At 34.1% G+C, this 27,874-nt stretch overlaps 3 protein-coding genes and 2 pseudogenes across 4 annotated transcripts; 3 read left to right on the top strand and 2 right to left on the bottom strand.

Moving 5' to 3' along the window:
- The first annotated feature begins 42 nt into the window (after nt 1-42).
- On the top strand, nt 43-26,840 carry LOC120162255 (annotated as a pseudogene).
- Nucleotides 4,750-7,062, bottom strand: LOC120162256 (glucan endo-1,3-beta-glucosidase-like). Its single transcript, XM_039172425.1, is given in 4 exon segments — nt 4,750-5,038; nt 5,159-5,388; nt 5,390-5,409; nt 5,918-7,062. Coding segments are annotated over 4 exon segments (1,464 nt in total). The 5' UTR covers nt 6,974-7,062; the 3' UTR covers nt 4,750-4,880.
- LOC120162261 (methyl-CpG-binding domain-containing protein 5-like) lies at nt 10,198-12,162 on the top strand. Its single transcript, XM_039172431.1, has 3 exons — nt 10,198-10,519; nt 11,340-11,465; nt 11,575-12,162. The coding sequence occupies exons 1-3, from the start codon at nt 10,220-10,222 to the stop codon at nt 11,806-11,808; spliced, it is 660 nt and encodes a 219-aa protein (XP_039028362.1). The 5' UTR covers nt 10,198-10,219; the 3' UTR covers nt 11,809-12,162.
- Nucleotides 14,935-16,954, top strand: LOC120162258 (annotated as a pseudogene).
- Nucleotides 18,118-20,241, bottom strand: LOC120162257 (serine/threonine-protein kinase PCRK1-like). Of its 2 annotated transcripts, none has more exons than XM_039172426.1 (4): nt 19,779-20,241; nt 19,213-19,476; nt 19,005-19,127; nt 18,118-18,851 (listed from the first exon to the last, which is right to left on the bottom strand). In XM_039172426.1, the coding sequence occupies exons 1-4, from the start codon at nt 20,187-20,189 to the stop codon at nt 18,285-18,287; spliced, it is 1,365 nt and encodes a 454-aa protein (XP_039028357.1). In that variant the 5' UTR covers nt 20,190-20,241; the 3' UTR covers nt 18,118-18,284. The 2 variants fall into 2 exon arrangements, with proteins under 2 accessions (XP_039028357.1, XP_039028358.1); XM_039172427.1 differs by having other exon boundaries at nt 19,213-19,483; nt 19,779-19,991.
- Nucleotides 26,841-27,874: the final 1,034 nt, after the last annotated feature.

Here is a 27,874-nt window from a genome sequence, read left to right as displayed (position 1 = left end):
AAAATACAATGACACTATAGCTTAGTTTACCCTCGCTATTTTTCTTGATATTTCAACCAACTCTGCTCTCTCTCTCTCAACTCAACAAAAAGTCAAGCCTCCCTCCACCCTTCGTTCGCAGAAAGTGTAAGCCAGGAAAAAAAATTTGGAGAATCTTTAAAATTTGTTCATACAGATTACGGAAACATAGTCAAATGAAAAGACTCCTTTGAGTGGAATTTCTTTTAAAAATAATACCAGTGAATTTATCCTCTCTCAAACAATACGGAGCTTCTCAACCCGACTCACCAAGACACAACCGGAGAGCCCATTTCAATGTCGAGTTTCAGGCGACGAGTTGACCGTCCGGCGAGTATGCGTTTCCCGGAATTAGTAGAGGAAACCGGTGGCTTTGCCTCTGGGGAGAAAGACAACGTCTTCGTAGCGGTGGGAAAATCGGTTGAGAAAGCGGTTGATCTATTACATTGGACGATGAGGCAGTTTGGCGGTAAAGATATTTGTTTGCTTCATGTTCATCATCCTTCCCCACTGATTCCCACTTTATGTAAAAATCTCTCTCTCTTGCTGTCTCCCTATTTTATTTTTGTCTTTTAGAATTTTGATTTGTAATATGGATTTGTTAATGGTTTCTTTTGTTAGTCTGTTAGAATTCCCCCCGCCTTCGGGCATTGTAATGAATAACTGGTTTCATGTAATGTCGTGGTTAATTAATTAAATGTTATTGGCATTTATAATTTGTCAGTGGGAAAACTACCCGCAAGTCAAGCCAACGGTCAAGTCGTTTCTGCATATAGAAGGAAGGAGAAGGAAGAGTTGAAGAAGCTTTTAGCAAATTACTCGAGTTTTTGCCGCAGATTAAAGGTTTAGCATCTCTTTCTTTACCAGAGTCATGTATTCTTGGATAAACAAGTCCGAAGATGTGCCGAACATAGTTGCTTTAAGAGAAAAAAAATGAAGTCTCGGAGCAACATAGAGTCTATGGTATGCAGGTTACTAGCTTATGGCATATACAAATAAGCTGAGTATGATTGATATGGGGATTTCATATAATACGAAATCCGAATTTCTTGCTATTGCAAACATTCTTTCATCTGCCACTCATTCACTCACTCTTATGTGATTATACGTTTGCACTTAGGAAGAAAATTAATATATATTTTGTTCTTTTACATGATTTAGTGGAGCTTCATCTTCAAAGCATTCACTTTGCAGGTCAATATAAGCATTATCACCATTGAAGCTGACCAGGTTCATACAGGGATTGTAGAACTGGTTAAGAGACACAAAATTAGGAGCCTTGTTATGGGAGCCATACCAGCGTATGTCTTTAATGTCCAAGTCTCTTTAATTACTTTTTCTAAAACTATAGAACGATAATGTTGCATGTTAAGTCCAGTATGTAGACTTATTTTTTCTTGTAGCAAGTATGTTATCTGACTCGGTTACTAGTGTCGACGTGGGTGTGTTCATTTTCTGGTATGTGTTGGACACAGATGTTGAACACCGGTGCTTCTAGAAAAATGAATAGCTGGAGCAACATAGTATAGTACAAATGTTTATCATTCTTTCATCTCTCCTCCCATTTCAAACAAATAATAGATTACTTACATTCTGTTCTTGTTGTGTTCGTTTGAATATTTTTCACCCTGGCTTTTAGATCAGTCCGTTTCCAGTGATATTAGGAGTACTTTTTCTTGGTATCCTTGAATAGAATCCTAATGGTTTAATACAGTTGCACGAGAACGAAAAAGAGCTCCTGCAAAGCAAGTTATGCTGCCAAACAAGCTCCCTGCTTTTGTGATATATGGTTTATCAACAAAGGCAAACTTGTGTGGACAAGGGCAGCCTCAGAGGAACCGTGTTCGTTTCAACCAGTTGGTGGAATGACTGCCACTGCACAAATGTTGAGGTCTAACTCACTATCACATTGTAATGGTTCTTTGTTGGTACACCCTGAAGATTTTCATTCTATCTCTTCTAGAAGTATAACATTTGTTTCAAGTGCTCAATTGACTGAGGGTGAACCAGCTTATGCGGATGTGTCTCTTTCACCGAGAATATCTAGCATCTCTGCTAGATATTCTCCCAACTACCATCAGTGTTTGTCTAGCACAAGTTATACTACTGGCTCCGAACGTGCTTCTTTTCAAATGATATTATCTTTTTATTCTTATTCAAAGGATGAGGATGGAAGTCTATCCTTTCGGATCAAAGAAGCAATTACAGAAGCTAAGGCATCAAGGAATGAAACAGTAGCTGAGTCATTGGAATGCCAAAGATTGGAATTAGAAGCTATGAAAGCTATCAACAAGGTAGATATATCTACACTTTACCGGAGATTACACATTTTCTATTGGATTCGGATTCTACTTAATTGCAAGGCATGACGATAATGACGGTAATATGAGTATGGTTGAAGTTTTGGATTTCTCAGGTGTCCTTCTAAAAGTATTTTTTTTTCAGATCAAAGATTTTGAATCTGCCCGTCTTCATGAAGTCAAACTTAGAGAGGAAGCTGAGGAAGCCCTTAGAACTACAATGCAAGAACAAGAAAAGCACTTAAAGGAGAAAGAAGAAGTAACAAAAGAGTTACAGAGGACCATGAGAAATGTCGCCCTACTAAACATGTGCACACAAGAAGCAAATCATAAACATGATGAAGCTTCTGGAGAATTGAAATTAATCCAAGCATCCATTGAAACTTTGCGAGAGGAAAAGCAGAGAATCAGACGGCAAAAACTGGAAGCAGTTCGCTGGTTAGAACGTTGGAGAAATCTTGGGCAAGCTGCTACTTGTAATGGTTTCATTGGGATTGTTGAAGATTTACCCGAGTTAGCTGAATTTTCATTGGCAGATGTCCAAACCGCAACGTGCAATTTTTCTGAGAGCTTCAAAATCGGAAAGGGAGGACACGGTTGTGTTTACAAGGGGGAAATGCTGGGTAGAACTGTTGCTATAAAGAAGCTGTATCCACATAACATGCAAGGGCAGTCTGAGTTTCAACAGGAGGTTGGCATGCTCTTTCTCTCTTGCAGTATAGTTGTTTTCTCTATGAGAATCGAAACAAGTTCATATTGATTTTTTTATATGCCGCTGCTTCATCATTTGTGTACTCTTATTTTCCTTCTCCCCCATGAATCTCGATAGGGTTAGGGGTTATTTGTTTACTTCAGAATGATTAAACGCTGAATGATTCAGAGGCTCTGAATGTGACATATTGTTTGATAATGACTCTGAATCATTCAGAATATACTTCTGTGCTGAATCATTCAGCATTGTTTTGCTGAATCTGTCAGCACTGAATCATTCAGAGATGTGAAACAAACGCGCTGAATGCTGAACGGTTCAGCATTCAATGCTAAATGGTTCCATTAAGAGGCAAACAAACAGCCCCTTAGTTCACAGCAAGATGGAAAATTGAATTTTATTGCATGCTTTTACGTTTGTGGTGCAGGCTCAAGTTCTCAGCAAATTACAACATCCTCATCTGGTGACTTTGCTTGGTGTATGCCCCAAAGCCTGGTCCCTAGTTTATGAATACTTGCCCAATGGAAGTCTCCAAGACCGCCTTTTCAAGAAAACAAGTATTTCACCCTTGACCTGGAAGACCCGAGCACGGATAGTAGCTGAAATCTCTAGTGCTCTTTGCTTTTTGCACTCTACCAAACCTGAAAAGATAGTCCATGGCGATTTAAAACCTGAAAACATTCTTCTAGATTCAGAATTAAGCTGCAAGATATGTGATTTTGGTATCTCGAGGTTAGTAACAGAGGATAATATATATATTGCCCAAGTTTCCGTCGTAGTACTGAGCCAAAGGGTTCTTTTCCATATTCGGATCCAGAATTTCAGAGGATTGGTGTCTTAACTCCCAAGTCCGATGTTTATGCCTTTGGGTTGATCATCCTACAGATGCTCACAGGGAGGCCACCAATTGGGTTAGCTACTGAAGTGCGGAGAGCTGTGTCAAGTGGTAAATTTTCATCAATTCTTGATAAATCAGCTGGAGAATGGCCTATGTTTGTAGCAAGGCGTTTGGTCGATCTGGGGCTGCAATTTTGTGAACCCTACAGTAGGGTTCGGCCTGATCTAAAACCATCTCTGGTGAGGGAATTGGGGCAATTGCATCTCACCGAGGAGCGGTCAGTTCCATCTTTCTTTTTATGCCCCATCCTTCAGGTAAAGTGTCTTATAAGTTCATATATGTGACTCCATTGGACTATTTTTAGTACTCATAAATGGCACTGAAACTCTTCACATCCTAGGCTGCTTTGCAACTAATTGTATTAATTCATGACTCTTCCATTTGTGGTGCCGAACTATGCGTCCGTCATGTCCGACTGAATATGTTCCTTTTTTTCTTATTACAGGAAATAATGCATGACCCTCAAGTGGCAGCCGATGGATTCACGTATGAAGGAGAAGCCTTGCGAGGGTGGCTGGAAAACGGCCGCGAAACTTCACCGATGACAAATTTGAAGTTGAGTCATTTGCATCTTACCCCGAACCATGCCATACGTCAGGCCATTCAAGACTGGCTTTGCAAAGCTTGAATTCTCTCTACTAGCTGCGTTTACGTTGATGTGTGCGCGTGTATAGTGATTATATATATAATCGAAAGATTGTAGAAAAATGAGTTGTAGGTGAAATACTAACGTGGTGTTAATCACGTGGGTTTACGTTACATCAAAAGTTCAAATTTAAACAAAATAGATTTTAATGTACTAATCAAAGATTTTAATGGGATAATTTATAGTTCCACCTATTAAGGCAGGTACAAAAATAATGCTAAAAGTTTAATGTGCTATACCAGTTACATATTTGATAAAAAAAAACTAGACCGGTTACATAAAATTGTTCCCACAAAAGTAGAAATTCATTTAATAAAGCCTAAAAAGGTTCATAAAAATCATATAGTACGATAAGCAAGTAAAAGAAAACGTGCAGAAAAGTGCATAATCCATCGGATTTGCAGCCATCGAACTTTCCAACTTTAACGCTGGCCCTTGATCAACTGAATTGTTGCAAGCCCCGTGACCTGCCACCGTAGAAAAATTCGTCAGTCCATTGTTACTGTATTTTTATCACAATTATATTTAATATTCTATATTTTATAGGTTGATAGTTTATATTATATAAAATTTAAAAGGGAGCTTACTTGGATCACTGGAGGTGATGACACCCGTACGATTAAAATCACAGTTGAAGTCATGACGACCATTGGCTTGATAGTAAGCATTCATTGCGTACGATGCATGTGACCTTACATTATTCGGGTTAAAGCAGGTACCACCTGCTCGGATCGGTCTACAATCTAATCCAGTGCTGCACACGTAATCGATGTTCGCTTGCAACGCCGCATCACTGGCGTCCGATTTTGGCACGCACGGCCGACGTTGGACCTACCCCCTGCATTACAAAAAACAAAGTACCACGCTCTGATTTAATAATTCATAAATTTAACGCTAATTAAAAACAGTTATTATTACTTTGTCCAAATCCAACAGCTCAAATAACTCGGTAATAAAAATAAGTTTGAATCTCGTATTGAAACATTAGATGTTAACTAAAAATAAAAATATGACAACAAAATTAAATGTTAAAATTCTTTTTTCAAAATAACGTGCAAAATCTCACCGACGTTAATTTTTTCAGACAAAGAAGAAAAGAGCGGGAGATTTTTAGCAGGCAAAAGGACTAAAACAGTGGAAAGCGTGTTAAAAAGGAAATGGTAATTTGGTCTGGAGACAGCTAAGCCACGTACGGCTTGTCTTTTTATATCAAAGTTGGCTACGCAATCACGTGACAAAACTTTCATGTGTCAGAAACCAGAGCGTGACATTTCAAACATTTTTACTGTATTAGCGTTAGCGTAGACCAAATCCAATGAACCAAAATAAAAGTTGAGGAAAACTACCTGATCATGGCGGAGAATGCCCACGTCGTAAACCGGAGTCAAATCGGGTTTAAACAACCCGAAATTCCGCTCCGGAATAGATTCTTTAAGGTTCTCGTTAAACAAAGCGAAAATATAGGTTTCGAAAGTCCTGTTGGGCATCAAAGGAGTCCCTTTACCGGAGTCCACGTGCTTCACGAGGTTCCCATTGTAAGATAACGCATTCTCCACGCTCACACCGGGTTGACCCGGATCGCCTGCGGAGGCCCATCCGGTTTCAGCCACCACGATATCCACATCCTCATACCCAACCCGTTTCATTGCGGAATAGACCGCGTCCAGTTGCGCGTCGAACATGTTGGTGTAGTTAATCCCAGTGCCAGCGTCCAAAACGCCGCCGTTTGGTTTGAACAAAGCATAGTCTGCCGTTTGAGGCTTGTAGCCAAAATATGGATACGGGTTTACCATGAAAGGAGATTTTGTTTGCTTGTGGAACTCCAAAATCGGCGCGAAGATTAGCTTGTCATATCCTTTGCGGAACTTCCCTGAACTCGGCGGCTCCGATGTGGACAAGATCCCGAGTGAATGCGGCGTCGAGACTTTGATGCTCCGAGCCTTAGCCAAGTCGAGAGCAGATCTGAGTGCTTTCATGGCGGGTAAAAGGTGAGCGATGAGGGTTTTATCCGACGTGGCAAGGATTTCATTCCCAACGGCGATGTATCTGATGATTGTTTTCGGGTGATACGGCAATATATTCTTTTCGATCCAAGCTTGAGCTCCGGGGAGCTTAGCGATGGATGGGATGTCACCGTTTCCGACTGTAACGGTAACGGAGATTCCCGTGCCGGTGAAGGCTTTAAGGATGTCGGGATTCGCGTCGAATATCTTAATCCTGTCGATGTTTGTTTTTGTTTTGAGGAAGTTTGCTACTTCTTTAGGAGGTGGGAGGTTGTCGGCGATAGTTCCGTAGTTGACGCCGATGGAGTATGCTGCGGTTGCAGATGATGAGAGAAAGGATACGTGGCAGCTGAATAATAATAAGAAGAAGAAGAGCTTAGTTGCAGATAGGATTTCCATTTTCTTACCTCTGAGAGACAAACAGTGAAACAGATTCTCAAAGAGACAGTGATTGATATGCGAAACTCTAATACTTGGTTTTGTCTTTGAACATTATCTATGAAGTTTTTAAATGGAAGAGAGAGAGATTGCGGGCGGCAATATCTTAGATGATATCCGCACACATCACCAATATAAAATAAAATAGGTTAATTGCAGAAACATCCCAGATTATTACGTATATTGTAAACCGTCTTACTTGAAAACACTAAAGCTTTTCTTCATCTTAATATTAAATCTCAGTTCAAATCTAATATTAAATACATTTTAAAAATATAAACTATAAATATTTATTTCTTTAATGTATTGATAATTTAAACCTAATATGTTAAAAATTTGATAGTGTTAAAAAAATAAAAATTATTTAAAAATAATAATAATCATATGTAAATTATAAATACAATATATATACACACACAATTTTATTGGCATATTTTAAATATGTATTATATTAAAATTTAATTTTTAAGTTAATAACTAAATTGATAGAAAGACATGATGGATACAATATTAATATTTTGAGAACTAAAATTTTAAAGTTTGAATAAAATTTATAGTATAATTGGAGGTCTTAGGATGAATTGACCCACCTTATATAATAAATATGAACACCAAATGTATTGTTTTCCTAAATATAATTATTACGTATTGAAATATATAAATACATATTTGGGTTTTATGATGTAAGAATACCCGATGAGTGGAATATATTTCCTTTGATTTGTTGATAGCGGCTCTTACGCGTTCGATGTGGTCAACATAGGATACGATCAGTCAACACACACGGTGACACGTGTTATATCGTTAATCATCAACATCAACTATTCTTCAAATACCAAGCATGCCCTAATTGATTGAATAGAGTTTACTGCCTTATCTGCCACTTTCATTAAAGAGTTTGGGGGGCGTTAGAAGGCGTACTTATCTCCTATTTTTAAAATTAATTATTTGATCCAAATGTTGTCTTCTTTTTAACGAGAGCGGCAGCACAGTCCTCTTCCCTGAAAACATGCTTCGGACTAATGTCCAGAGGGAGCTCATCTGGATCCTGCAATCATCCACCAAAAGCTGGAGAATAAGGTTCGTTTTTAACAATATTAACAACCATAACCACGGATGGATAGAAGGGAACGACCGGCCCTTAAAAAATTTTGAATTAACAGATTTTTATATATATTTTTATTACTGATACATTTTTATTTCATTACAAATTCATTCTCTCTTTTTTTTAATTTAGAAATTCATCCCTTACTATAAATTATTTTTAAAATTACTTTTAAAATAGTATAAATTATTTTTTATCATTGTTTATTCAATTTTTATAATTATATTTTTTAAAGTTGAGCTGTTAATCAAGGGTTAGGATGTAAGGTAAAGTTTTTTAGGGCAAACTACATGTTTGGTACATAAACTGTTAATTTTGATTCATTTTAGTATCTAAACATTCATTTTCTTCCAAATCACATCTAAAATTTATTTTTGTTTCATTTTTATACCATGCTGTTAAAAACTTAACAGACAGGCTTGGTGAGCGCCGCGTCTACAGTCACCAGTCATCACATCTGTAGGCCGATGAAGTCCACACTTTCCAACTATCACCTTTTCGACCCCCTAAACGTGATTCGAGCCTTCATTTCACAAGGAAACGCCTCAATCTCCCCAAATCGACGATAGACTCTTCGATTTCATCATCATTCGATCTCCATGGTCCACCGTCTGATGGTTTAGAATTGGATTATGTTGATTGACTCGTCATTCTCTCGTGGTCCATCGTTCAGATTAATCATCCGTCTAACGGGGCTATGCCATGTCATCCTGTCCATTAAGTTTTTAACGGCGTAATACTAAAATGAAACAAAAATTAAACATTATGTATGATTTAAAAAAAAATGATTTAAGTATTAAACGACCAAAACTAATAGTTTAAGTACTATACACGTAGTTTACCCATATTTTTATTTTTACATAATTTTAGAATCATTAGATAAGTGAAAGCACAAGATTAACTCATTATTTTTGTAAAAATATTCTTATTTTCTACTGTTAATTTATGTCGTTTATTTTCACATCAACTACATTAAGGTCATCTCTAGCCCCCATCTCTACTCTACAGAATATTTATCTCTACTCTAAAGATGAAACAGTAATTCATCTCCAACACTATCTCTACATTACCACAAACTCTACTTTATTCACAATATTTAACTATTAGTATGTTTATTTATCTAATTTCAATATATTTTTTATATCTTACAATTAATCTACTTGAATTTATTATATTATGTTTAATTTTTATTTGATTGTATAGAAATTACAATAAAAACATAAAAGATAGAATAAGAGAAAATAATGTAATAAATAAAAAGAAAATAATTAAATTAAATTAAAAAAACAAAAACCAAAAATCATAAAAATAACAAAAAAAATGTAGGGCAACTACAGTGCAACTCTAGATGTAGAATATCACTGTAGTTTTTCTATATTCTAGCGTTGAAAGTGGAGATTGATTGGAGTTGAAATTTATCTCTAAAGTAAAGATTTTATATACTCTAATGATGCGTTGGAGATGATATAATAAAGTATAAAAAAATTATAGTGTGTGAATAGATCATTCCTGGTCAATCAATAAAGTATTAATTATTGAATTGAATAAAAAAATTATTTGATTGAATGTGTATATATATATATATTATTTGATTTTCAGTAGTATTAGTGTTTTAGACTGTTACGAATAATAACGATGAGTAAATAGTATAAAATAATAAAATAAATAAATACATGAATACAATATTTATTTAAAAAATTAAAAGATAAAATTACGAGAAAATAAGAAAAATTTCATTATTGTTGATATATATCATAAGAGAATTACATAATCATGAATTTATCAATTCGAAAATCTTTATTTTTTAATTTATTTTTTCATCAAACAAATTATATTATAAATATCTAAAATTGGATGAAACGAATTTCGAATTAGAAACTATTTAATTTATGAATTTTGTATGTTGCTTAAAAATGTATGCGTTTTGGTAGTGGTCTTAACGGCAATTTGATTACATGTTATGCTAAAAAGCTGACGCGTAATCGAAATAACAGCAATTTTTTCACGGCGTTATAGGTAGAATCGAACATGCTTGTATTTAACCTTTTATTCTCTTTCCAAAAACTCCTAAAAGAAAATCAGCTCATTCTGCCGTCTGAGTAATGTCAGACTTGGTTCAACCCTCCCCGACCGATTTACCTTCCGATCCGCTTCTCAAACACGGGGCTTTCATTGACGCCAACGGTCAAAGCCAGTCTCCCAATCTCACCAAAATTCGCAGCGGTTCGATTCCGAATGGCGCCCAACCGGATACACCGGAACCTGCCCCCGTCAACTCTTCGTCTTCGGCAGATCCCAAGGCGAAGCGGCGCGTGGTGGCTCCGGAATCTTGGTTGCCGCCTGGATGGTTGATAGAAGATAGAGTTCGGAGCTCCGGCGCAACTGCTGGACTAGTTGATAAGGTTAGAGTCTCATCTCTAGCATTATATCGTTTTTGCAGCTAAGTTTTTTCCCCATCTAAGTTCAATCCTAGTTATTGAAATTTCCCTTTTGGTTTTCGAAGATTAGTTGATATCTAGTTGTGCATTGTTTGTCTTTAAAATTTAGTAGCCCCAATCCTTGTTTTGATGCTAGAAATGTCGATACTAGCTGGTGCCAGTGTTGTTTGCCATTAGACAGCAATATATCTATCAATCTTAGCCATCAAATTGGTACCTACAGCTAGATCAAATTCTAGGGTTAATAGATTTGCAAGCTTTGATTTTAATCACTACATGGCTTCTATAATCAAGCCCAGGCAAACCAAATGTTTGATTAGTTGTATTGTATAGACATCTTAGCGTTATTGATTTTTTAACACGTACGTAACAGTGGGGTATAGAAACAATTCTTCTGAAAGAAATTTATTAAAACTCAATTGATTGACAAAATTTTTGTCCTGTCTGCACATGGAGAGGGCTAAATGTTGGGGTTGCATAAAGACATATACGAGCTTTCATCATTCTATCGCTGCAATGAGATGAATTTTATGAAAATCTGGTGGAGGAATATCTCAGTAGAAGTTGAACAGATTTTACTTTGGGCAATGCTGCGTTGTTCGGGGACTAGTTTTTGGCTTTAGAGGGTTATAGAAAATTATGGAACATGGGAATTTTCATTTCGTTTATGGTGTATTTTATGTTTATTGTGCGCCTACAACGTACGCTCCTCATATTTTCATGTAAGGAGATTATAGGCTATGTGGTGATAGTAAAAACATACATGATAACATTTTTTCTGCAGTATTATGTCGAACCATCGTCGGGCCGAAAATTCAGATCTAAGAAAGAAGTTCTTTACTTTCTAGAAACTGGATCTACCCCATATAAACGGAAGAAAGGATCTGATGCTTCAAGCAGTGAAGGACTTGTAAGTCGGAAACAAAAAGCCATTTTGGTTGAAAACGTTGAATATTTGTCTGATTCCTTACTTCTTATCCCCCCGGGCTTTCAGTGAATGCTTAAATTGTGTTCTGCAGTCTACAGGGAATTCTTTGGGAAACAAACAGAACAAGCCTGATAAAAAACCGAAGCCTTTGAACTTTGATTTCGTTAATGTGCCAGAGAAAGTTGATTGGTTACTGACCGATGCCTGTGCGGACTACTGGACTGCCGTCCTTGGGAATGAACCGGTGCCTGAATCAACTAGACAAGATTGGGCTGCTGCATTTTTATCCCTAATAGCCAGCAAAAGTAGTCAAGCAATGTTTTGAAGACATTTCACATCGGATTTGATTGACCACATTTATTAAACGCCTGGTTTCATACTGACCAGCATTTTCTATATCATATTCCATCCCTAATTGTCTTTGTTTCAGCGGTGATCGCACGTTTCATATTATCTTTGATCGGACAATTCATACAACGGCCAGGCTCCTCAAAGGTTAAGACTTTGTAGTAATTGATAGACATGTAATTTTTTTTTTGCCCCTTTACTCTGTTCATATGTAGCCTGCTGCATGTAGCCTAGAAGCTTCTTTCAAAGTGTCTTTGTTGTTTAAAAAACTCTGAACACATGGTGGTGTTTAAATTTTAAGAAAATGAAATGCGAGAGGCGTTGATGGGTACTCATGAATCCCTCAGTAATTTATATTGCCCGTAGTAAAGCCTAAAAATTATGTGTCTTAAACTTCGAGAGTCGTTGGGAGTGGAGAGCGCCTTGGATTCTTGAACATGCCTACTCACCAACAAAACTAAAGACTTTGTGCTTGGCGAAATTTGACCACGTACTAAGGCTAGACTAAGTGATACCATATTGTCCACGAATATCCCAAATGTATAACATGGGTTCAAACCCCACCAAATGCAAACACTTGGGCTCCCTATAGAGTTCGGCATACAAAACTTGTTCACATGCATCTTCTACATGCATCCAAAAATTCATTCACACAATTTAATTAATTAATTATATTAAATATTTTAAAAAAAGTATTCATATTATTTTTTAAGATCTCGAGTTAGAACACCATGAATGTCAAGGGTGTGCACGTTTAATATCAAATATTTGAGAGCTATTTTTAAATAAATATTATCTTGTATTTACTTCTGATTAATAAAAAAAATATTTTTTAGTCATTGACAATTTACACATATCTTACAGATCTAGTTGTTCATGTTAGATGTAGTTAGGAAAATTTTCAAATAGTTGTGCACGTATAAACATTCGAATCTAAATCTTTAAAAAGAATAATATTCTTTTTTTATTAATGAATCGGTTAGATAAAATTTTTAGGTTTAAATATAAATTTACAAATTGGACCTTATTTGAGTGTTTATGTTGCATTTGAAAATAAATATCAAAAAAATTGATAGTTTGACGGCAGGATTCCCCACCATCTTGGCTCAAAGCTCAACAAATGAACAGTAAAGCCACTTTGAAGCCGAGCCTCGTTAAACATCGAGCCAGCACATGTGGAGTGCTACTTGAATGATTTTGGTGACAAAATGTCTTTAAATCGTACGGTTGGGATCTGTTATGGCTTGGATGCTACCGCAAGCAATACAGAAGATCATACGTCATCTGAGGTGCAACTTGGACTAAATTAAAAGTAAGAACTACTGTTACTTAGTTTTTCTAGTAATATCAGCTTTATCATCAATTTAATATTTTTAAATAAAAAATTATAAGATACATGATAAAAAAATATTTAGTTGATGAAAGTCAACTCGAAAATTTCAGAAATCCTAGTCTTTCATCTAGGGATGAATACAAGATTCGAATCTCGTGAGTATCAATATGATTTGATTAGATCGATTTTTTAAAAAAAATCAAGTTTGGTTTAAATTTGAATTTAGAATAAAAAATATTCAACTCAAACAATAATATAATTTTATCTTATATATTTATATATAATTATAATAATATTTCTCTTTACATTATTTTTTTAATTAGTTTCCCATTTTATTAAATAAAATTAATAATTTTTTATAAATATATTTTATTTCGACTTGTGTTCGATTCGCGTTTTATCTTAGAAACTCGACATGAAATCACTTTAAACTTAGGTCGTGTTCGGGTTGAGGAGATCTAGTTTTAAGGTTGGGTCGGGTAAGCTGAAAACCCGACTCATACCCATCCTTACGTTCATCCAAATTTTTTATATTATTTTCTATTTCATTCATTTTATTGATCTATGTGTATTTTTATTGTTTAGATTAGTTATTTTATATATAGATGTTTGTAATTATCTCATAGAAGTAATAATTTAATTATGATAAAATTAATTTATTATCATATCATTATTGTTATATGTATTTTTATATTAATGTTGATCATATTTATCATTCGTCGATAATAATATTTATATCTATTCATTTTAGTTATGAGTGATTTCAATATTGAATAGATGGTCTGGGTGATCTGTCATATAGATGAAGGCATCTAAAATGTATAGTTTTAAAAGATACTTCTATATAGCTATACCTTATAAAAAGATGTCATTTTGATCAATAACGTTGTTTTAAATACTTTTTAATAAAAATATAAAAAAATATATATGGTTTTTATAAATATATCCTTATTATAATTTTTTAAATAATATAAATAAACTAAATTAAAACTCTTATCAATTTTATCACATTTAAAAAGTGTCAAAAGCTCTGAAAATTTTCTTGGAAACTAAAGTCGATCAAATCAGTAGCTGAAATTAGAAGTATCACCGTTGTAGTAATAATAAAGAAAAGTAAAATGATTGATGGAAGAAGATCAATGAACATGAAAGGTAGCCATGGGAGTTTCCTGGATTCATCCTATGCAATGGTGACCGTCGTCCATTGAAACACTGTTTCTTCCTTCCATCAGGGACCTAAAAGTTACGACCCAAAGTAATTTATCCATTAAAAAGGCATTCTATTTTCATTTTTCAAATAGATGTTCATTTATCTTGCAGAGGAAGCCAGCTATGAAAGAAAGCTATTTCTATGGGAAGCTAAGCCACAGATTTAAAAGGATCCAACGGCTAGGAATTGATGGGAAGCAACTGTGCAAAGCTTTAAAGGCTTATCTTCCCCGTTGATAGATTCTTTACAAGTGTACAAACTACACAGCGAGGGAGGGAGAGAAGTATAAAATGCTAAGCTTGAGAAAAAGGTTCCATCCTACCATTAATACAATTCTTCCCACCTTCCTCTAGAAAAAAAAAACAACTCTTTTTCTCTTTTCCTTTGCAGCCATCATCATTATATTCATATTTTACCCACACTACTGCCATCAATAAACCAAAATTCAAGCTTTTTGCTACTATCTTCTTTCTCCCTAGGCCTTTCCCCCCTTAGATTCTTATATCCTTTCTGCTTGGTCTGCTTTGATTCTGTGTTGGGTTGGCTTTCGAAACCCAGATCTGCTTGTTTTCCCTTACGGAATTCTGTTTCTTTTAGTTTAAAAAGGCTCATTCTTTGTGCATGTGTTTAATGACCTATAGGTGTAAAGAGTTGAAGAGAGTGGTGGCTTGATCTGATGGGGATTTGCTTAAGTGCTAGAATCAAAGCTGAGATCCCCAGTAACACAGGTAATATATATATATTTTTTCTTTCTGAAGACAGCCTTTAATGAACACCATTCTATACTTAGTTGGTCCCATCATGGTTCCCCTGAACTTCATATCGGGTAGTGAGATTTGTTGTTGTGAGCATAGGATAATAATGAAAATATTTCAATCATCTATGTCGCTTAACTAATGCGTCGTACAGGGTTGAGTTCGAACTATGATAGCGGTGAGGGGAAAGACACGAGCAGTACAAGCAGCAAAGTATCGTCAGTGTCGGTGGCTCTGACACCTCGAAGTGAGGGTGAGATATTAGAGTCCACCAATTTGAAAAGCTTCACTTTTGCTAATCTCAAAATGGCCACTAGGAATTTCCGTCCCGATAGTGTGCTTGGAGAAGGTGGTTTTGGCTCCGTGTTTAAGGGATGGATCGATGAAAGTTCATTCACAGCTTCAAAACCCGGAACCGGCTTAGTTATTGCCGTCAAAAGGCTTAATCAGGAAGGGTTTCAAGGTCACAAGGAGTGGCTGGTGAGTTCATTTTCATCTGATCGTTCCTGGACTATCTGACTGGTTTCGCATTTGTTCATTTTATGATATAGTTTAATTATCTGCTCCATGTACCAACAATTTATTCCTATTAATTAACCTGATTGCTTAAGATGATATTTTGGTATTCAAATGCAGAGATTAATGCACGATCTTTCTTCAATCTTATAGGCTGAGGTGAATTATCTGGGACAACTTCATCATCCAAATCTTGTGAAATTGATCGGATATTGCTTGGAGGATGAACACCGCCTGTTGGTGTATGAGTTCATGCCTCGCGGCAGCTTGGAGAATCATTTATTCAGGAGTAAATTCTCTCTTTGAATCTCTTGGTGTTATCGAACAAAATTCGGCTTAACCGGCATGGCATTTTATTGTCTGTACCAGGAGGATCCTATTTCCAACCGCTTTCTTGGAGCCTTCGGATGACGGTCGCTCTTGGTGCTGCCAAGGGGCTTGCCTTTCTCCACAGTGCTGAAACTAAAGTGATATATCGAGATTTCAAGACTTCCAATGTCTTGCTCGATTCGGTATGTGACTTGATAAGCCAACTCCATAATTTCCATCAACCTTCGTACTTGGCCGACTTTTCTGAAAACAATGCTCTGTTTTCCCGCTGATGTCATTGCAGAACTACAACGCAAAGCTTTCTGACTTTGGATTGGCTAAAGATGGGCCAACAGGTGATAAGAGCCATGTTTCGACTAGGGTCATGGGGACCTACGGATACGCCGCACCCGAGTATTTAGCCACCGGTACTGATTAACATATTCTTCAAGTAGTTGCTTCACTTTTCCTCAGTTTCGGTAGACCTTTGAAGCCGGCGCTTTTCTTGATGTTTGTTTTATTTATTTTCTCTATTACTCTTAACTGTAGGTCATTTGACTGCCAAGAGTGATGTTTATAGTTTCGGAGTTGTGCTGCTAGAGATGTTATCTGGCCGCAGAGCAGTTGACAAGAATCGACCGTCCGGAGAGCATAATCTGGTTGACTGGGCCAAACCTTACCTAGCCAACAAACGGAAAATATTTCCGTGTCCTGGATAGCCGTCTCGAAGGCCAGTATTCAATGGAAGGAGCTTATAAGGCTGCTACCCTTGCGTTGCGATGCATTTCGACCGATCCCAAATTCAGACCAAGAATGAGTGAAGTCGTAACAGTATTGGAGCAGCTCCAGGGTTCAAATGAATCCAAAAGTAATCAGAACAATACCAGTGGCACACCTCGTATACGTAGGCGAAGTGCAAACGATGCTAACGGAGTAAGTAGTACGGCATACCCCCGTCCATATGCTTCACCTCTTTATGCCTGAAAATCAAAGCCGATTCAGTTCAAATGACATTTCGAGTGGTTCTGAAAATCTCCAGAACTTGAGTATTCATCATTTTATAACCTGTTAGAGTGCGTTTGGTTAGGATTAATGAGAATGTTGTATTTTGTGTTTAGTTGATTTAGCATGAATATAAGATTATCGTTAAATGAATAAAAGATTATTGGAATGTATATTTGACCAAATTGTTCTTATTATATATTTGTATAATATTATAAATTGTAAAATTTTATATATTTTCTTTAAAAAATTATATTCACAATATTTATATATATTTTTTTACAAAATTAAAAATATAAAAAAGATTTAATGAAAGGGTAAAAAAAATTTTAACCCCTGAATTTTATATAAAATTTTAATTATAGATTTTTTTTTTGTAAATCTAAAATAATTTAAAGATAAATGTGTAATTTAACCTTCGTAAAATTTTTATTATTCAATGACAGAAAAATGATATTTTTTTTTAAAAAAATAAAAATTTAAAGACATTTTAGTCAAAAACCTTGAGGTCGTGGGATCGAGTCCCACGGAGGGCATTTCATAATTCGGAGGTCTCTCTTACGGAAATTGTTCTCAACCTAGTGTTGGTGGTAGCCTACTATCTTACCTCCCCCTAACCCCATATATATGGGAAAAAGGGACAGCCATTTAGTTCAAAACGCCGGTAATGTTACAATACATAAGGGAAGGAATGTAATGACATTCCCGGTAATATACTCCAAAAAATCTACTATTTGTAATAAAACATTACCGGGAATTATATTTCCGACCAACTAAACATGGGAATGTGGGATTCCCATGGAATGAGAATCCCATAATCTTTGAACCAAACACCCCCTTAGTGTACAATTTGTTTAAGCTGCTGTAACTCAAAAACTAGTCTTCCCCATACAACTGCAAGTTCATAGCCATGGTTCTTGGTGTTTAATTCCTTTTATTCATTCTTTTAGCTCAAGCCTCCTGCAAATAACCTAACATGAGACTCGAGTTTACTATCTAATTTCAAACATAAAATTAAACAACAAATCGAACATGAGAATTGAGTTTACTATTGAACGTCGAGCAAAAATCGAACATGAGAAGTGAGTTTTACTTCAACTAAGCAATGAAAAACAAATGAACTTTATGCTTCAAAAACCTTGACTAAAAGAAGAGCTTATATGAACCAAATGCATCTTTTCTTTGCAAAAACCATATTTACAACTTTTCAACAAAAAGAGTTGGAGAAAGAAATAAATTATTGTTTAAATGTTTGAAGAACTAAACATATCATATTCGTAGTGCGTGTTTCTCTTTGATTCAGATAGTCCGACACGGAAAGTTCGCCGTTACCAAGTTCTCACCAACCCCGGCGTCCAATTTCTCCAATCTAACTTCCCAACCGATCGGTTTCGTAAGCTAATTATTTCTTTTATATCAAACACCTTCTTCAAGTAATTGTGTCCTTGCTTCGTGGACTTGACCTCGGTCTCCACTTCACTTTCTTCCTTGGTGTCTTCGTTTTCGCCTATTGATCGAGAGGCCGGTTCATATTGAGATGAAGTCTCGCTAATGATGTTGCCTAGCATCTCGACCACTTCGCTCATTTTGGGGCGGGATTTAGGGTTTTTCATCAGACATTTGTTTGCCATGGATGCTAGTTTCCGAGATGATTTGATGCAATACTGTCCTTCGAGGCGAGGGTCTATGATAAGGTGAAATTTCTTTGAATCTGATATGTAAGGTCTCACCCATTCGAGGAGCTTTTGCTCGCTTCGAGGTAGATTTCTTTCTAGCGCTCGTCTTCCTGTGATGAGCTCGTATAGAACCACCCCGAAGCTCCAAACATCGCTCTTAGCAGTTAGCCTGCCGGTTTGCACATACTCTGGGGCAGCGTAACCTACCGTGCCGACAACCTTACAAACATTTTCAAAACACCGAAAGGGGTGAAGTGTTGATTTGTTTACATATGCAAGAACTGAGTTTCAAAGACATAAGTAAATCTATAACAAGACAACCAATAGGAACATTAGGATCATATAGTTCATAGATAAAGGCAGTCAACTTACTGCTGTTGAAACATGCCCACATCCTTCGGTAGGTCCTTGTCTAGCCAGTCCAAAGTCCGAAAGCTTCGCATTGAAGTCCTCATCTAGTAGAATATTCGATGTTTTAAAGTCTCGAAATATTAGCTGCGATCGTGAAGCAAGACATAATCACAAGACAATCCCACAATTCGCTTACGGATTGAAACAATTCGAGGGAACAGAACAGTACCTGGAAATCCATTTCTTCATGTAGGTAAGCCAAACCCCGAGCAGCGTCTTGAGCAATACTCAACCTTGTCACCCAAGGTAACGGCAGTGGTGTGGTCCGAGCCAAAAGTCGATCCTCCAAGCTTTTGTTTCGCATAAGCTCGTAGACTAGAAGTCTTTGAATCCCTCTCTCGTCGTCCTCAGCACAGTACCCGATTAATCGAACAAGATTCGGATGCTTAACTACGCCTAATAGGTTCACTTCATTGATCCATTCCTTGTGCCCCTGAACACTAGGAAATCAAGACATTCCAAATCCCTAGAGATGTTAAACAACAAATAAAACGACGCTTAATCCCTTCAAGATTTAAGGAAATCAACATGTTAAAATGGCGTTTGTGAAGAACAACAAATCAAGATATTCTCATGTTACAAAAGCCTAATGTACGATTCCTTAATTTTAATGATTTGACATTCCTTAATTTGTACTACTGCATTGTACAGTTCAAAGGCACGACTACGCTTTTCAAACAGATAAGTAAATGAGCGTAAAATTGGAAAACAAAGAGGGGTAAAACGGGAATATGCCTGGAAACCGTGACGATTGAGCTGTTTAATGGCGACGTCCAACTTTGAATCACGTCCGCCGTTAGCTTCATCGGAAACCTTCACGGCGCCTCTATAAACGCAACCGAACCCTCCTTCACCTATCAGAAGGGTTCTGCTGAACCCGCGCGTAGCTGATTTCAGCTCCGCGAATGTGAAGACACGCAGATCGTTAGCTCGACGCTGAGTCAGGAACTCGCAGAAACTCACGGCCGACGCAAAGTCCCTAGACGACTCTGAATCGAACTCGGAACGACGCGTGTCGACGCTGCTTGATGCAACGCTTAATGACCTTGTCCACGTCACCTTCGAAGACGCCCTAGAAACGCCGCCGCCACCGCTTTCCTCTCCCCCGTCACGGCCTTCGCCGTTGGTAAAATGAAAACACTTCATATGTTAACGAGATCCACAGTTCCAAAATGAAAAAAAGAAATAGTTCCCACAAACTTTTCTAAGGTCAATTGGGAGATGGCGAAGAGTTGGAAATCAACGAACCGGGGTTGATTAATAAAAAACAAAACAAAGCATAATGATGTATTTTTTTAATGTTGTTAAAAGATTTCTAGTTTTGGGTTTGGTTTGAACTTTGAAATTGTCGTTTTGGGCAGCGATTAATTAATTGATTTATGAAAAAAGAGGAGGAAATCACGAGGCTATGAGATATTGCGAGCAGAGAAGTGTAGGAACCGGGCAGTACGAGAAGGCAGAGGGGTCCCATTGCCATTTTCAGATGGGTTTTATTGGAATTCTGTAGAGCTGTTGTTGGAGTTTAGGATTTGGTATTTGTCACCACATTTTGCATTGTTAATGGATAAATCCATATTTGCCCCCTTAACATTAAATCTACGATTTAGGGAGAAGAGAGCGAGAGTTTTTAACATTTGCTCTATAAATTGTTCACGGTTTGTCCCATGAATTTTAGAGTGATATAATTTGTATATTATTAGCATCCTTGATTATTTATTTAATGATCTAAATAAAAATTAGGGTCAAGTATTTAAATGGTCATTTGTTTATAGGCTATTATTTTATTGAGTATCAAACTAGTAAAAATAGTCCTAAACTATAAGATGTTGTTTTGTTAGATCCATCGACTATTAATAGTCACATGACTATTCATATGTTACAAATTCCTCATTTTTCATTGAAAATTTGATGATAGTTTGAGTTTGACATTAACCTGTTGACTGAGATATAATAGTCGTTTGAGATTTTGTGGTCATAATTTTCAGATCACAATTAACAAGTTATTGTCCATCTTAGATTGTCGTCGATTTTTTAACAAAAAAAAGACGAGTTTGGAATATATGAATAGTCGGGTGATCATTTTGTAACTTTTAATAGTCGGGTGACTCAACAAAGTAATGCATTATAGTCAATGCATCATTTCATAATTTTTAATAGTTGAAAGACTCAATAAGACAATTTTTTATAGTCGGAACCATTTGTATATTTTATTCTAAAAATTAATTACAAATTAATATGATTAATTAAGTGCTGTAGATGAAGAAGATGAAAATAAACAAAACTGAAGATTTTATCCAAACTTTCCCCAATTTCTAAGGTTGCTTTCCCATGGAAATGCGTGGGACCAAATTATCCATTTATTGGATTGGCTCCGACAGTATTTGATCACTTAATTACCACTTATTCTCTAATCATTATACATAAATATGCCAGCTGAAAATTACTGATCGGTAATTGATATGTTTAAGCATTACTTCGGAAATTACTATTAATAAACAAATAAAACGAGAGGTCAAGTCTGGCAACGTGGCTGAACCAATAGGTAGTTGGGACCATTGAGTCCGATAATATCCAGTTTACGACTACTTTTGGCAAATTGCACCGAATTGGACCACCTTTCGACTGCCCAAATTTGATGACTTCGATTACGACTGCCCCTTTAAAAACTACGTTTGAAAATTATCTATTTGAATCATATTGTAATTATTTATCACGGATTCAAGTGTAGGTTAATTATCAATTTGATTTTTCTTTTATTTTTGTACACTTCTACTTATCAAATTTTAAAAATTTATAAATTTTTGCAACTTACTTATGTCATTGATTATTATATTTTGATGTGATGTTATATGTTAGTCAAAAGGGATTATGCTTTAATTTAGTCCCTAAATTTTTAGATGATATATTAATTCGACCTTAAATTTTAAATAAAATATTATTTTAATTCCTAAATTTTGGATAAAATATCAATTTAACTCATGAATTTGAGCAAAAATTTTTGTCCTCGCAACCACTCACCACTGTCACCGTCTTTCATCGTTAATCGATATCGATTGCCATCATCAACAACTATTGGACCTAAAAAATGCATTGGACTCAATAAATATAGCCCAAATTCCTTTGATTTCCTTTAAAATTAAACCAGAATAATAAAAATATTGTTTAAAATATTGTTATCTTATATTTTTTATAATGTTTATAATATTAATTATAAGTTTCTAATATTTGTAAATAGTAAACATGCCGCTTTAATTCGATAGTTTACCCCAAATAAAAAAATGTTTTTATACTTTTAAAAATATAACATAATAATATTATAAACTATAAAATCATGCATTTGATTATGATGTAAATTTATATTTTTCATGTCCATATTTTTAAATGAATACTAATGATAAAATTATTATTATGATTTAATTTTAAAGGAAGTCGAAGGATTATAACTAGATTTATTAAGTTCTAGATATTTTTTGGTGAAACGAATATCATATTCACATTTAAAAGGTCAAAAATGAATGAATTGAAAATTTTAAGGTATAACAATCGACAATAATATCAGTCGATGTCGAATTGATGTTTAGTCTAAAGTTTAGGAGTCAAAATAATATTTCATCTAAAGTTTATGATCAAATTAAAAATATAACATTCACGACATCAAACTAATATGAGTTAACGATTCAGTGACCAAATTATAAAAAAAAATAACATACATTATCAAAATTTAATAAGTCGATAATATAAGTGATTGAAATGTATTTTTTTAAAATTTGATGATTAAATATGTACAAATATAAAGAAAATAATCAATTCAGAAGTTTACCCTTTATAATTGATAATACTAAAATGGAAAACTATGTGAATTGTCCTTTTTGTTTAGGGTATGATTGACTTTGGTAACCAATTTAAAAATTAAGAGTAAATGGTCCCTCACATTATCGGTCTGTTGGGTTTACGTTCCTCTACTATTAATTTTTGTTAACCCTATTTTGTTTAAGTCTCTAACATGGTTGAGGGACTAAAATTGAACAGGAGTTTACGACTGAGGGACTAAAATCGAACGAATCAATAACATTATGGGCTAAAATTGAATGGATTTATAACATTAGGGACCATTTCCCCTTAATTTTTAAATTGATAACCAAAGTCAGTCAGACCGAAACATAGGGAACTATTTGCATAGTCTACCCATATTAAAATTTAAATAAATAATCATCATACTTATTGAAAATTAAAAAATAAAATAAAAATTACGATAATTAAGTTTAATGTGATAAGATTTTTAAGTGACAAGATTGTTTATAAAGTGTGTCAAAAATATTTGTTTATAAGTTTATTTCTTAAGTATACAAATTTATTAGTTTTATCTTTTTTAATTATAATGATTTAATTGTTTTAAATATAATAAAATTATTTCATAAAATAAGATTATATAAAAAATAAATATCATCAACACTTATATAATAATAAAATATTAATAAAAAATAGAATATGATAATATATTGACAAATAATTTTATTACAATTCATACTTAATACATCTATACAGCTACGGACATTGATCACTAAAAGTCAACTACAAATGCGTAAACAATTTAATTATGTATAAAATAAAAAAAATAAAAAAAAATAAGATAAAACTAATTACAAGAGTGATAAAAATATATGTCATTCTCATAAGGAAATCAAATAATTTATTAAATAAAAAAATCATATTTACAAAATAACATCTAAAGAGTTGAAATTATTAAGCAATCTTAATGATAAAAAGAGAGAGCAGAAGTTATATGTTTAAACAACATCTTTAGAGTGTATATATATTGTCAATAACTAAAAACGATTTTGAATTATACAATCTTATAAACACCACACACTAATAAAAAAAATCCAACATCTAAAAAGTTAGAAAGAATGTATAAATGCATATTTTATCATCGATTTAACATTAGTTTATAAGATTTTTACAAAGCACGAATCCATATAATTATGTTAAAGTTCACTCCAATTGGATTTTCCTATAAATTTGATTTGAATTTGATAAGAGAAATAGAGTTTATTTTTGCTAAGATTTGTATAACTAATAGAAAGTGAACATAATTCTCTTATTTAAACTAGCAGAAATAACATTTAATCTTCGTGTTGGGATGAACAATAGAGACTTGATATAATTACCATATTATTAAGGTAATTAATATTGTTTCTAAGTCGGTCCAAAATTTATTTACTGTCAAAGAGTAAAATAGAATCCGCCGTATATACAATTTTCTAAATATTCATTCTCTATCTTCTACTTACTCCTATGGATCCCATTGTATTATCCTCCGAAACAAATCGCTCTCTCAATATCCCTACATAACTCTTTTGTTTACCCATCTACTTCTCGACTTGATTCAAAAATCATAACCCACATATATCTCTGAATCACGAGTATATTAATTTATCATACACTCGGGAAGTCATATAACACGACTAAAAATTGCAGACGACTACCAACCTAAAATAAGAGTGCATATTGTGCAGATGAAAGTTAAAACTTTAAAAATTCAGAGGTTTAATTTAAATTTTTTTGAAGGGTTTAGTTTACATTTTTTTCTCCAATAAATTAGGGTCTAACTAAATATCTTGAAATTTTGAAAGTCTTAATGAGAATTTTAAAAAAATATATAGGATGAGGTTTAATTAAGAACATTAAAAAAAATAAAGTTTAATATAAATTTCTAAAAATTTTGAAGGAGACAAATTAAAATTTTTGAAAATTTCAAGAATCCTAATTATAATTTTAATATTTTTGCCTTAAAAAAGAATGAGGGAAAAGTTAGTCTAGGTACACTCTTTTCTCTCTTTTTCACTCTTTTTCCCTCCCTTGATTGAAAGTTGAAGTCATTTAGGATTTCAATTCCCTTTGAAAACTTGAACTAAACATGGGAAAGTGGTGGAATTGGATTCCAATTCCCCCTAATTCCAGGGAATTCCTGCGAACCAAACGCCACCTTAGTTTATTCTAATAGATAATTTTAGACATAATATTAAATAATACAAATATCTAGATTACTATGTGGATATTTCTATACCTCTACTATTTCTATATTAATCTAGAATATTCTTAACTATTTAAACTTTTAATCCCTAAATTTAACTGATCATGCATAATGCATTAAATGTCTCATAAACTATCCTATAAAATTCTTAAAACAAAGTATAATGTCTCCAATCTAAGCATATAGCTCATGTATCCACTATGACTCACAATAAATCATCATTAAAATGTATATGTCCCTTTGTTTTGAAACTCTATTCTCGGTCTGTTTCATTCATGTCAATAATTTTGAGCATGCAACATTACTAATAGCTCTATAAATTTGGATGATAATTTTTACAGTTGCGTCAATAACAAAGTTAGAGGATGATACATTCGATTTTGGATTTTCTATTGTGGAACTCCTTTTTCTTCCTTAGTTTTTTTCTTTCTATATCCTCCCTAAGCTTGCGGATTTTCTCATTTGACGCCTTATGGACAAACTTAGCATGTATTTCATCCTTTTTATGTGTCACTCTCTCCTTTTCAACTATTGTTTGAGCATCGCAGTTAACTTCTTCATCTTTAATTTAATATATAGAAATATCACTATTCATTAATTCATGCTTATAGTTTCATGAATAAACTATACACACTAACAATAATTTATAAAAATGAGATTTAAAAAACAAATAAAATACGCATCATTAAATTAACAAATACCATCTTAGTAATTCGCCTAAACTAATTTTCATGTGATTTTTTCACCAGCTCCTTAAGCTCAAGCATTTCTTGCTTGGAACGATTTTTCTAAGAAGCATCCTCTTCATTTTGGTGACGTATAGTTGTCTTTTTATGTCACATGAACACAATTACACACTGACACACATCCTTACTTTACACTAAGTTCCCAAAAGAAAACATTAAACTTAAGTTCAATAAACAATTCATAGAATACGATTACCCACTATTTTGTGTAATGACAGATAGTGACGGACCTCAACATTATTTTATGGGGGGACATTTAATTTTTTTGAGTAAACCGAGAATATTAATAACACATATCATGTTTTTCTTGAGAAAATAGATAATTAGAGGAATATATTTGATATGAACATGCACGTCAAATTAAATTTTATCTGGTTTATTAACTAGATATTCCTACATGGACTTATGTAACTCAAAATCACATTTTATGAACGGAATATTAACGTTTTCAACCTCAATAACCGGAGACATAGGAGTTGTATGTGTGTGCACGTGCATACATGTATGTGTAATTTTTTTAAAGATTAAAATTTATGAGCATACATAATAAATAGATATATTTAAAATAAAATCACAAATGTTTATGGAATTAAAAAATATTTTTTAAAAATTTATCTTCAACTTAGATGAAACACTTTATAATTTATTGAACTCATCAACTCAAAGAAGATAACAACCAAAGAAGGAAAAATACATAATGTTTTGTATTTTGAAAAAAATTACAAAAGAAAATGAATATTAATTGTTTTTAATATTTAATTGGTTTTCAAATTCTAAAGTAATATACAAATTTTTTTGAGGCAATTACTTTTTTATTAAGTAGAGATATTATATTTATAATATAAATATCGAGATTCAAACCTATAAAATGTGAGACAATATGAGTATCATTGACTACTCAAGCAATTAATAGATCTCTAGGATAATCATATTTAATAATTTATTATACACATCTCTTAAAGTGGCCAAATTTAATAATATATATATATATATATATATATATATATATATATATATATGCTTAAATATAAAATAAGTGCCAAAAATATAGTGTATTTTTCGCAAATATGTGATTACAATTTTTTTGAATGACCTCAGTGCCTAATACGACAAACGTTATCACTTTAGGTGTTCAAAACGTAATTGTCGTTAGTTTTTATTGTTAAGTAACATGTGTCACATAATGATAATTTGAATTTTTTAAATTAAAAAATATTATTATATTTATAAAAAAAACCATATTTTTTATATAAAATTACAAAAAAACCCTAAAATCCTCAAAACCTAACAATAACACTAACTCCACCTCCTTTTGCAGCCACGGCTACCGCCTCCAACACCTCCATTGCCATCTCCTTAGTCGATCGATATCGTCCTTGTTGTGGAGTTATTGTGGTCTTCGCGATGGTCGCTGTTTCGTGCATTCATCGGGATAGATTTCGTCGCGATTTTAGGGGTATTCGACTATTGTTATGGCGATTTGTCAATGGGGAACATGTATTTGGTGGAGGCGAGGGCCAGGTGGAAGTCCATTTGACAACAACGGCGCGGCGGATGACGACAAGCATGGGTATAGGGACTAAAATTAGGGTTTTCAAAGTTCGGGGGTAGTTTTTAAGATTTTTGAAAATTTTGAGTTTTTTAAAATAAAATTTTCAAAATTATCTGAGGGCGACAAGTGTTACTTAACAGAGTTAATTAACGAGTTTACGACCCGTACACCTAAAGTAGTAACGTTAGGCATTAAGATCATTCAAAAAAAAATGTAGACACTTATTCGTGAAAACACTATATTTTGGACACTTATTTTATGTTTAAGCCTTTTTAAAATTTTTGGAAGGGCCAACTAGGGATGGCAACTCAACCCGAACCCGACCCGATCGGGTTGGATTTTTTTTTAAAAAATTCAGGTTCGGGTCGGGTTTAGGATGGAAAAAATCCGACCCGATCCGACCCAAAAATATATATAATTGTACCCTATATATTTAGGGATAATTATAATAATATCACTATATATATATATTTTTCAATTAAGTCAATATTTTTATTGA

The sequence above is a fragment of the Hibiscus syriacus genome, unplaced genomic scaffold, assembly GCF_006381635.1.
Source record: "Hibiscus syriacus cultivar Baekdansim isolate YM2019G1 unplaced genomic scaffold, ASM638163v2 tig00111402_pilon, whole genome shotgun sequence".
NCBI classification, from domain to species: domain Eukaryota; kingdom Viridiplantae; phylum Streptophyta; class Magnoliopsida; order Malvales; family Malvaceae; genus Hibiscus; species Hibiscus syriacus.
The sequence above is the reverse complement of the archived record's forward strand: the minus strand, read 5'-3'. Positions and strand labels throughout refer to the sequence as shown.

Coding starts and splice junctions, on each gene's coding strand:
- LOC120162261 (XM_039172431.1), top strand. CDS start 10,220: ATGTCAGACTTGGTTCAACCCTCCCCGACCGATTTACCTTCCGATCCG. Junction 10,520..11,339: donor CTGCTGGACTAGTTGATAAG/GTTAGAGTCTCA, acceptor TTTTTTCTGCAG/TATTATGTCGAACCATCGTC. Junction 11,466..11,574: donor CTTCAAGCAGTGAAGGACTT/GTAAGTCGGAAA, acceptor TGTGTTCTGCAG/TCTACAGGGAATTCTTTGGG.
- LOC120162257 (XM_039172426.1), bottom strand. CDS start 20,189: ATGAAGTGTTTTCATTTTACCAACGGCGAAGGCCGTGACGGGGGAGAG. Junction 19,128..19,212: donor ATGAAGAAATGGATTTCCAG/GTACTGTTCTGT, acceptor TCACGATCGCAG/CTAATATTTCGAGACTTTAA. Junction 18,852..19,004: donor GTGGGCATGTTTCAACAGCA/GTAAGTTGACTG, acceptor AATGTTTGTAAG/GTTGTCGGCACGGTAGGTTA.